The 11865-nt window shown below is 38.5% G+C and overlaps 2 protein-coding genes across 2 annotated transcripts; both read right to left on the bottom strand.

Annotated features, from left to right (window-relative positions):
• Positions 1 to 3614: 3614 nt before the first annotated feature.
• On the bottom strand, positions 3615 to 5549 carry hoxa1a (homeobox A1a). Its single transcript, XM_016441890.1, has 2 exons — positions 4765 to 5549; positions 3615 to 4560 (listed from the first exon to the last, which is right to left on the bottom strand). The coding sequence occupies exons 1-2, from the start codon at positions 5402 to 5404 to the stop codon at positions 4208 to 4210; spliced, it is 993 nt and encodes a 330-aa protein (XP_016297376.1). The 5' UTR covers positions 5405 to 5549; the 3' UTR covers positions 3615 to 4207.
• Positions 5550 to 8092: 2543 nt separating this feature from the next.
• Positions 8093 to 10574, bottom strand: LOC107654772 (homeobox protein Hox-A2a-like). Its single transcript, XM_016442023.1, has 2 exons — positions 9427 to 10574; positions 8093 to 8940 (listed from the first exon to the last, which is right to left on the bottom strand). The coding sequence occupies exons 1-2, from the start codon at positions 9791 to 9793 to the stop codon at positions 8219 to 8221; spliced, it is 1089 nt and encodes a 362-aa protein (XP_016297509.1). The 5' UTR covers positions 9794 to 10574; the 3' UTR covers positions 8093 to 8218.
• Between the last annotated feature and the right edge of the window lie 1291 nt (positions 10575 to 11865).

Here is an 11865-nt window from a genome sequence, read left to right as displayed (position 1 = left end):
CACCCCTCTGTAATGTTCTTCTTATATCATCTTTGCTTTTATAAATTTAAAATAAAAAATACAGGCTTTATGTATGACAATGAGAGTAAAATTCTGTGTGTATTGTGTTTGTGTTATTACAGTACAGTTCCTTTTACTGAAAGGACGGTTTACTACATAATCACAAGAACACAGAAAATAAGCTTCACACTAAAGTGAAAGTCCTTTTATAACCTGAGACAACACGTCTCATCTAAAAAGTACAATTGCAGCTAATATGTAAAACATTCCTTTTCAGCTTTCTACATGTATGGTCCAGTTCCATCTTTAGCTGTTTAAGGATGGACATTTGGAGATGTTTTCGTATGCTAGTGTTTTTGTCAACACAGGAAATGTCTGAAATTTAAGTAGCATGAGCATCATTCAAGCATGTAATCCCTGTAAAACAACTACAATTATTTAAGTTTTATATTTTAATTTAATTCCTTCCCTATCATGCTTGAAAAATATTTTCATGAATTGCAGTCCAGAGCATTTTTTAGTTATCTATGTTATATGAAAAAACAATATTCTGTCAGAAAGAGTTTGATCTTTGAAGAAAGTATGTTTTTGCTATATGTGTGTTGCCAAGTTTGTATCCGAGTTGTATCTCTGTGTGTGTTATGCTTAATACTCTTTCCAATTAAAGCATTAGGTTTTTTTGCTGACCTGTTTTTTTTTCTGAGGCTTTGTGTTATGTTATTATGGTTACGCAAAGCAAAACCACAAGAAAATGAAAGCGTTTTGTGTTGATTCTTCATTTTTTCCTACCAGTCAAACTGTATTCTTCTGGTTTGGATTCTTCCATATTCTTTTGCAGAGTTGGTAAAGTTTTTAATTTATACTTTTCATTAAAACAGGAGAGCATAACTGAGTGAAACTAGAACTTTTAATAAGAAGACTAATTACAGACAAAAATTATAGCACATTTTTTAGGTTTAGAACAATGCTTTACAAAACAATGAATTGTAAGATCAGTGGGGGGGAGGGGGGTAAGTCACCCACATAAAATCTGTCATTCATGTTAATATTCATATAATAATAAATCATTTAAATGTAGAAAAAGAGAGAGAAATTTGTTGCCAACTTTCAGATCCACTTTAAAATAATTATATGACTAAACTCCTGACTCATATGACATGAAATGACTCTTATCCCAATCATCTCTGTCAAAATAAATACATACATACATACATACATAAAATAAAATAATGTATTTGTCTTCCTATTCGTAATGGCCTTCAGACATCTATCAATAATTTGTGTTGACGCCTGAGTGCATATGTTCAATTAAGCCATTTTACAACTAGGGAATTGCGTTTCTTATAAAGAACTGTAAATTAAATTGTTTTTTGTTTTAAATGTATAAAACTTAGCACTCCGTGTGAAAATCTTATACACAATAATCTCAGTGCTCAGTGACCCCGGGGTTTTCTTTCGAGGGTCAGGTCAATGCAAAGTTGCATCTCTCCTCGATTTCGAAAACAATTAGTCTGTAAATTAATATTTGCTTGAAAGAATAAATTTTTACAACAATATCATTTTACAACGATAGAAACATCTCTATTATTGTTGTTGTTATGGAATAATTAATAGAGGTAAGTTCTGTTTTGTATTTAGCGTATTCTATTTTCACGAACGCCCTTTTCGTTAATTTGCTCTCTTAACTTATTGCTTAAGACCTGAATGTTTAATGAAGTTTGAATGTCATGAGCTTCAATATTTCTTGAAATCCCTGATCATTCTTTCAGTAAATAACTCAATGAATAAGCAAATGTGTCAGTAATTATAATAATAGTAGATCCTGGCTCCCTTTTATAGAAATGTAAGTAACATTTCAGTTTTTAATACTTATCAGTCTCTTAAAAAACACGGTCAAACTGGCGTATAAATATACTCTCTGTATAACGAACATGTAATTATTAACCTTTACCTTTATTTAACGTTTATTGCTTTATTGTAACCCGTTTTTGTTTTTGGCGTAGGCCTACCTAAACGGCAAATAATATAATCGCATTTATGTTTTCACAGTCACGAGTCCTCCTGTTTAAATCTGGTCATTAGAGACGGAACAGGCTGACATTCAAATCTCAGAATGGAAATTTTAGATTGATTTGCGTTTATCTCTTCTAATTCTTTCTTCTGTTTATTTATAATTTAAATAATTAGATACATTTTTGTCTAATGCTATTTTTTATTTTGTTACTCTTTTTTGTATTTTGATAAAAATGTAGATAATTTTATCGAGTTATGAACTTTTTTTGCAATGGTTACTCGATGGGGACTCAATGCAATAAAAACTATATTACTAGGCCTATTACTAAATTCATACAAAAGGCGCAGAGGGGCCTTCTTTTGCGTTGATCATTTTTCGTCACTTCAGCATGAGGACAAATCGATGGTGCACAGCATTTTCAGTGCGTTCACAGGTGTGGCCATGCCCGAAAATGTAGAGAAATATCTTACTCGTAAATTTAAAGGAAAGTTGTCTTTCCTTTGATATTATTAATCTGAATATCTAAACGGATATTTTGCATTGTTTTAGAAATTACATTAACACGATTATCATTTTGAACATCAACAAACAAACACACGTCGCGCCTTAGGAAGAAGAACATACGCACCCAGGAGACCAGGAGATATTTATGCTCCATGCAGACTCACACGCAACCCTCATGTTCAGGTGGATTTAAGGTAAAGGTGAAGCTCAAACAAGACCGCTGTGAGGGTAGAGAAAATGGCGCGCTCTCTGCACTCAATAAAGTATTTTTTTTAATTAACCAATAGAAAAATATGTTTGTTCTTTTTAAAAGACAGCATGCCAGTGGGTCTTAGAAAATAGTTTCTGTGCTATATGGGCAACTGTTTGGTCATGCCTTTATAGCTGTATTTGAGAGTGTGTGAATGAGAGAGCGAGAGAGAGAGAGAGAGAGAGAGACAGAGAGAGAGAGAGAGGGCGGGAGGAGGAATTGACAAGATATCTTGTATACTTGAACGTAATGTTTGGCTTTCAGATCTGTTATTCAGACTGTCTGCTCTTTATTTTGCTCTGTTACTGCCTAACTCGACACTCTGTACGCGAAATTGATAGGTTGTGATATGAGGAATCAGACATCGCATCAACACAATGGGGTCAGGCCGACTCATCCTTGTCGATAGATGAGATGATTTAATCGATGTTCTCTCTTTTTTTTTCTTGTCCTCCGTTTTCCTTCGATAAACTAACAGGTCAATAGGGTTGTCATCACGAATGACGGTGACAGCATTGCGCATCCTCTTTCGTGGATAAACATGCCTTACCATGTGCCAATATAGCTTCGTCCCTGAGGAAGAAGCCAGAGAGCAAGTTATCTGTGGATTGAGACAATGCAAACAATCAAATCGATAAATCAAACATAATAGTACAGGCAAATATATATATATATATTTGGACACATGTACCTAAACGTTATATAAATTACTTGTAGATTATTTAAAGTTACCAGCTCAGAAATATTTTGACAAGTTTATACCAGGCATTGGCACCATCACGAGTAAACAGTGTTCAAATAAATTGTAATTAAGTTAAATTTTTATTCACACATTTAATTCACCCGTATCTTGATCGTTTTCTAAAGCATGTTTCTAAAGGAGACTTGAGTCTTTATCTTTGACTGATAAAACTCAGTACGACCGGATGACAACTTTGAAGAGATGCGCATCATGTTGCAGAACTCACAACACATACACAACATCAGGGTTAACACTATGCACGGTCCAGAAAAGTTGTCAGTGTGTTGAAACAAGCCTTTGGCGAAACGTATATGATTCATCTCTCTTAATAATACATCTCTTAAATATATTGCGCTACTTCCTTTGGTTCTTGAGGTAGGCTAGGTATTTTGACAAGTGGTGCAAGTCCGACCAAAGACGTGTAAAAGTGCAGCATTTGTTATTACTGTGCATGAAAACGCACAAGAAACTTGTTATTTCTAGGTGCTTGACAAGATGCCATAAGACAATTAACAGTCATTTCACAATAACACAAAGTAGCACAGGTAAATACTGAATGGTCAGAATCTGTAAGTTGTGCACTGGTCTCTGTATGACACTGATGTCACATGATGATTTTGACAATAACCTTGACACGAAAGTCACTAACAGTACTGCAATATCATTCACCGGTTGGCAGAACAAACGTGAGAGCATTTTAATTCGAGGTGTAGGCATCAACAGTCGGGGAAGAGGGAGAGGGAGTGGGTGGTGCGGAGAGCGACTTTTCAGATGCATCCTCCTGTTTTTCGTGACCATCCTTAGTCTCGGACTGAGATTTCGGCAAAAGACCTTCCTTTTCTCGCTTCTTTTGCTTCATACGACGATTTTGGAACCAAATCTTCACCTGAGTCTCGTTTAATTGGAGCGCAGCCGCGATCTCCACCCGCCTTGCACGAGTCAAGTACTTATTGAAATGAAACTCCTTTTCAAGCTCTGTCAGCTGTTTTGTAGTAAAATTGGTGCGTACAGTGTTTGGCTGCCCACCAAATCCATACTCTCCAGCTTTCCCTGAAGAGAGACGATAAATAGATGAATAAATGAGAGTGTGCATGCATAATCTTGTCTTAATTATATCACACCAATTATCCAGAATTTTACACAACCAGGGTGTTCGCAAAGCAATATTAAGTCAGTACTTGTTTTCTTTTTAATTCGTAACATGAATACTGTATCCGGAAAAGAAAACCATGTGAAAGTTCTCTAGCCACTCACCTGTTTTCGGGGGGTTCCGTTTAACCTTCATCCAGTCAAATGTCTGCCCTGTTGACACGCCATCTGATAGAGGTGAACAACATGCGTCGTGATGAGCCACATGCAGAGGGGATAGCGGATTTGAGCAGCCCGCCACAAACGTTAGGTTTGCCTGGTCCGAGCTATTACCATATGTGGCTGAGGCGTACTGGAACTGGCCATGGAGATGAACGTTTCCACTACTGTAACCATGGCGATGGTGACGGTGCTGCACAACCGTGGAGGAAATATTTCCAGAGTAAACTAGCGGGCCGCACTGGGGAAAGCTCACAGACGAGTCCACATCCTGATTTAGGGCACAGTGACTGTATCCGGCGCAAAAACTTTGAGTCCCGTAACTTGGATGGGCGCTGTAGGTAATTGACAGATTCCCGGGGGACTGGTACGAGCCGGCTTGGTGTTGCTGAGGGTTAATTGCGTCTTGTGATGATCTACTGGACATGTACCTCTCGTCCCCACCGCAGCTATTTACCCTTACAGCACACGATGACTGAAATGTTGAAAGTCCGTGGTCGCCATGAAACGCTCTGACTGAGCACGAGCCCCCGCCACCTGCATCTCCACCACCACTTATGGCCGAGAAATCTAGGAATGTGCTCATTGTGGCATCTTCCTGGGCGTCTTTGCGCGTGGCTGCCACACTGACAGATCTTTGGGCCCGGGGACTGATTAACGTCGCACCGCTCACCCGGGGTTGAGCCGAGCCACCCTTCTGCCTCCTTCAATCAGTCGTGGATTGGGGGGTGTACGCGCGCTAGTGATATGAATGACCAGTGACAGTCACGTGGGCTGGGTCAGCCAGTGATCAGTTGGTCTGTCTCATCTTGATCTTAAGTGGCCTTGCACTGACAGGTTGTCGTTAAAGACCAGGCTTATGTAAATGCCGACCTCTTGTCGATCAACGTGACGTAGGCCCACCTTATCCCCCATTGAAAGGATGGATTCGCTGGCAGAGGAGCAAGGAGAGATGTAGTTTCACAGACAGCGTCCAGGCAGCAACATATCGGTGTGGGGAAATATGTTGAAGAAATGCACCAGGTAAGATGAGCTCCAAACCACAGGGAAATAATGTAAAGTGAATGTCTTTTTATCTCCTTCTGGTTTATTGTATTTTGAGTCAGTTGCTGCTTTGTGAGGTTGCTATGCAGTCATTAGCTTTAGTCAACTTGGCCTTGAGTATAAAAATTATAAACCGGTAATAAAACTGATTGTATTTTTTTCATTATATCTTATCTTTTCATTAGAATGCATTTGTAATTTGATAAGGCTGAGTATTATTTGATAAAAAGCCTGCATAACCCACTGCATATTTATTGCTTTAGCCTAAGCAATTTTTGTGTAAAATCCATGTAAATTTTAACATCCTGAAAAAAATTATGCTGAACTTTGTCACATATTCCTTAATAAGCAATTGCTTGTTTTGCTGAATGATGTTTTGTGATCAGTTATCACATGAAAGTGTATTCCTATCCTCTAGCCCAGTGGTTCCCAACCCTGGTCCTGGAGGCACCCCAACACTGCACATTTTGCATGTCTCCTTTCTCTGACGCACCAATTTCAGGTCTTGGAGTCTCTACTGATGAGCTGATGATCTGAATCAGGTGTGTTTGATTAAGGAGACATGCAAAACATGCAGTGTTGGGGTGCCTCCAGGACCAGGGTTGGGAACCACTGCTCTAGCCTATAGTTGGGCAGGGGGACGTGCGCCCCCTCTGGATGAAAGGGAGATCTTTTTGAGAGATGTCCAATGTTATTTTTTTTGTCCTCAAAATGGCGCTTTCCACAATCTTCTGACGGCCTAGTATTTCTAATCCTCTCTTCTGAACCCATCGTTTTTAAACATGGTCCTTGACAAACAAGGCAAGAAAAATAACAACTGTTATAATGCACTTACTGTTTGTTTATTGCGGCTGTTCTTCATCTTGTAGCGAGCCAGAGTGTTAACATAGTACAAATTAGAACCTTAGAACAATGCATTTAAGCAAAATGTGACTACGAATCCGTCATTTGAGGTTTAAAAAGTAGAACCAACTAAATCTTGCAGAATTTTTCAGCCACATTCACAGACAATATTCGAGGAAGATGTATAGGAAGTGTGGGTGAGAAATATATGAACAAAAATATGATTGTCATTACGATTATACTATTTTATTAATATTAGAAATATTTGAAAAAAGATTTTAATGTAGGGTTCATAACCCATTTCTAACACATTTCAGTCAGGCTAGAAGGACAAGAAGAAGAAAAAAACTTAAAAGAGACAAAGACAAATAGCGTATGTCACGCGCAATGAAATATGTAGTTTATGAGTGTTTTGTGTAATCCTAATGCCGGGTATTAAAACGCCAATAAAAAAATGAATTATTATCCGTCCACGTGGGTTGTGCTTCGGGATCCAAAATCTTCTTAATGATAAACAGTGAGTGAAAACACTTATTTGGGCAGACTTTTCACAGGCAGTGATTGTCTTGGTGCTGTCAACTTGCCTGAAAGACTTTGATTTATGAGTTCGTTATAGAAAGAAACATCCTCGGCATTTCCCCACGCGGAGCGGAGAAAAGAGTCTGAGACAAAGAGCCTAGCTCTGGCGAAGAAGCCATTTTTGAACACGTTTTGTCATTTAAATTGTGACTTTAAATTAAAGATTGAAGAAGCTATATTTGAACACGTTTTGTCATTTAAATTGTGACTTTAAATTAAAGATGTGAAAATTTTACACATTCATATGTAAGCCTATAATATCAAATATAGTAGGAGTAATTATGCAGTTTGTTAATTTGCATCGTGCAAAATGGGCAACAACATAATATTTCATAAGTAATTATTTCTAGTGCACATTCATTCAGAAGTTTAAATAGATATTTAAAATGTTTTAACTAGTACTGATTTTTCCATGTCATCTAATAATGTTTCAGCATGGAAATTATACATGTGAGGAACATAAAACGTTAAATTATCAAATCAGTGTGAATGAAAACATTTGTATGACTTCTGCAAAGAACACTGCAGTAGACGTGAATCTAATAGTACATTTAATTTGGTTATTATTTCTTTATTTTGAAGTGTTATGACTGGTATAATGGATTTATAGCCTATTTAGGGACTAGCGAAATAATAGGTTGTTTTAATTGCTATTGATTTGAGAACAGAATATTGTCTTGACATTTGTATTTACAAAGTATGTTTATTTTTACAGAAATAAGCATCACTCGATACAGAAATAAAAGTAATCTAAACTAATACTTCTGTTATGAATGCATTAGGCCTATGCATTATGTATTACTAAATACAGGGCACAGGACTTATGTAGCTTACCTTCGATATGTTATCATAATCGCGTCAGATATTGCAAACAAAAAAATCATTTAAAACTCCTGATTTATCCTTTCATTTGTTCACTGATCCACTTCGATAATCAGTAATTTGCATTATGTAAATCAGCTGTAGTCAGAGAATCCGTAAAGAAATAAAAGTCTGTTGAAACATCATCTGTGCTTTCTAGAGACTTGTACAGCACTGGCGAAGCTGCATCAGACAGACATGAGTCGATCGAAAAAAAGTCCTGCACAGACATGTCCATAACATGCGGGGAATCGCAATTGTCCGTACTGGCACATCGGTTGCATATTATTATCCCCTTGCCCAGAGCAGTAGGTGACTGACTGGAAACATCTTTTAGACTTCTTTCCATAAATCTGTTACAAAACATTTCAAAATTTTGCATGTCGTTATCATTACAGGACTGCCCAGAGACGTTTGACAGGTCCTTTTGAAAAGTGTTCGACTCTCCATCTTCAACGCCCAATCTGCCATGACTGAGACCACAAATGGAGGCGTCCTCGTCGCTCTGTGCACCATTATCCTCCCCGACAGTTGTCTTGCTTAACTCCCCGTGGATGTCTTTAGTCTGGGTCTGGCGTTTATGTTTCATCCGTCTGTTCTGGAACCATACTTTAACCTGGCGTTCCGTAAGGTCGAGCAGCGCGGCTATTTCCACACGGCGTGGTCGGCAAAGGTATTTGTTGTAGTGGAATTCCTTCTCCAGCTCTAAAAGCTGTGTGTTTGTGTATGCTGTTCTCAGGCGGCGCGAACCTCCTTCTCCACTAGACAAACCGCCCTCGGGAAGCTCGGGTGAGCCTGAAAAAAATTAGTCCACAAAGGAACACGAACACTTGTTATGTTGCTTAGTCAAGCATACAATATAGGAGCATGACAACACCTAGTATTTGTCTATCGCAACATTAATGTAATCTTAACTGTAAATTGCGATAACACAAACTGATGAACTAAGAAAAAAAAAAAAAAAAACTGTAGACTGCGAACAGCATCATAGTGTGTGCGTGGTACCGACTACCATCTTCTAACGAATGCCTGAGTGGCCCCTTCCGCCACAACAGTAATCTATCATTCTCCGTTACACGTCAGACATCAGAAAGATTTTATTGATTTGAATTAAGCTACAGTCAAAAAAAATGACAGAAGTGGTAAATGAGAAAGAATAATATGAGGTAAATAGCGTGGAGAGGATTGTGAAGATATACGGTGATGCTCATATTTTCTCTCAGACCTTTAATGACCTTAATTCTTCCCATCTCTCTTCGCTTAGGTTTTCCTAAAACTCACCTTTTGGAGAGAAGCAAATGACTCCCGCAGGAGTCAAGAAGCCGGTCGGTGTGAGAGGACAGTTTCTCTTGTTAGTCTTCTTTTCGCGCATCCACAGGTATTCCTGGGTCAGAGATTTGGCGTGTAGTGGGCTTCCCCCATCTACGCTGTGCCGGGGCCCTGCATCGCGTGGCTGAGTCCCGAGACTCAAGCTTGGGATGGTGTGCTCGAAAGGAGGTAGGGTAAGAGGGTGAGGGCTCGTGAGCGCTGAGCTTTTGATTGATGACTTCTGAAATGAGTGGTCAACAGGGGGGAAAGCAGTAAGGCACTCCGCGAGCGATGGCAGACTATTGATGAAACCCGTCTCACGCTCAAACTCGTAATTCATTGTAAACCTGTTGTCTCACGCCCCAAGAGCGCGGATAGGGAAAGTTTGGCTTCGTTGAAGTTTACGAGTTTTCGCTCTCAATTAAAATAAGCAAGCTATGTGGAGAAAAAAGACATTCAAATTATTTTGTAATATGCCCGTGTGGACCCCTTGCTATTGCCAATATTCATTCAAAAGGAGACGTGGTTGAAATTGGACGGAAAAGACATGTCACATGATTACCTTTACCCAATGGCAATTTGGGGTTTATTCAAAAGGATCCAGCTTGAAAGATCGATCCGTATAACTTCTTCGAGCAACTCCTTTCTTAACAGGGTGTACATCGGTGTCATTGTGTCCGCTAAAGGCAATGGCCCTGAAGCTTCATTGTCAATCTCAAAACCAAGACTGGTGCATATAAGAATTAGAACCTCCCTTTTGCCCCTGCTGCACAGGCACGTGCATTCTCTCTGTGTAATGGTTTCACAAATAATGTGAGGGAATCAGTCTTGCTCCAGTACATTTGCCAAATAAGTTAGCCTGCTGCTGACAGATAAGTTTTTTTTTATCTTTTTCATTTTGGCTTGAAAAGACAGCTGTTTCAGCCTAGCCCCTTGTACCATTAATATGGCACATAAATACAACGAATTCACATATCCCCTCCCCCACACGAAAATCTGTTGACGTAACTTTCAGCCTATGGATCCTTAAGATAGCCTACACTGGTTAGACAAAAACATACAGCTCCATAAAACAAGCCCACGTACAGAACATTTTGTAAGGTCATCAACGACGATAGATAATCGCACTGAAATATATCATAAAATACATTATTATTCTATAAAGCTCTATTAATTTTTTTTTTTTTACAAAATAACGTGCAAGATAAAATGCAAATTAGAAGTCTGTAGACCTATATTTAACTATGAAGGATACACTCTCACTCGCTCTCTCTTCGATAGGGACCTACGTCGCTCTCAGTAAATATTTGAAGTAAAAGGCTTCCTGATACCAGATGTTTTCAACTGGAAGCTTTGTTTCCGAGCATATACCCGCAATGTTTGAACAGTGAGGATTAAAGTAAGTAAAAACCTTAATATAACATAAAACTTCACCTCTGCTCTATCTTGTTAATATGACACAACACTTTACCTCTAGTCTAGCTTGTTTCCTAATCGAACTTCTAAACCTGGCATTGTGAAGTCTACTATGAATGTTTTTGGCTCTGTGACAGATTGCTTCATGATGTTTCAGTTGGTAAATCGCTTTGGTTAAATCAATGAATGTAAAATGTAAACATAAGTTGTTACTTTTTAAACGAAACAACTGACGTTCATATAGATCTTTTGGATTATGATTAAACTAGAAGTAATTTTGTTCCATTTGTTTCATTCTACACAGGGAGGGGATTTTGTGTCTACTAACATTTTGAAAGTTTTTTTTTTTTGCCGGATTGTTTAAACGGGAAACTAGTACTTTGGTCGTTTGTAGATTCAGTGCTTATATACTAAACAAAGAGTTCTAGAAGCATGCACGCGATCAATCTTACTTGCCAAAAGGTATGACAGCCTCATGCCCCCACAACACATTTAAACCTTCTAACTCTACGAGGAACAAATCCTGGTAGAACGAGAGGAGAGGCTGGAAAAAGCTCCATTAGAGAGATTTGCCTGTTTCTCGCGCTCATAAACACAGACTATAAGTGACCTGGCATTTTCAGATTTACATACAAGGATCAGTAATTTGCTGTCGATGAGTAAGTAGTTTCTTTCATATTCTATAGCCAGCCTAATTTGATAAATGAAAGGACACGCTAATTTCGTCGCGGCGTGTAGTGTTATACAGCTATCTGGAGTAGCCAAGAAAAGAGGTTACTCTGTGGGAGGTGGCACTCATTCCAAGTCGGTGAAAACATGGCCCTGTTTTTTCTCATGAAACCCATAACCACATCTTGGGTTAACATGTCCTAAATTGATTAACTTTGCCTCACGCAAGCTCCTGCTAACATTATGCTATTAGGGCATTTTACAGAAAACTACAAAGTCCAAGTATTGCATTTATTTATAACATTAAAACGGCAGTAATTTGATAGG

The sequence above is a fragment of the Sinocyclocheilus anshuiensis genome, unplaced genomic scaffold, assembly GCF_001515605.1.
Source record: "Sinocyclocheilus anshuiensis isolate Anshui unplaced genomic scaffold, SAMN03320099.WGS_v1.1 scaffold195, whole genome shotgun sequence".
Taxonomy (NCBI): domain Eukaryota; kingdom Metazoa; phylum Chordata; class Actinopteri; order Cypriniformes; family Cyprinidae; genus Sinocyclocheilus; species Sinocyclocheilus anshuiensis.
The sequence above is the reverse complement of the archived record's forward strand: the minus strand, read 5'-3'. Positions and strand labels throughout refer to the sequence as shown.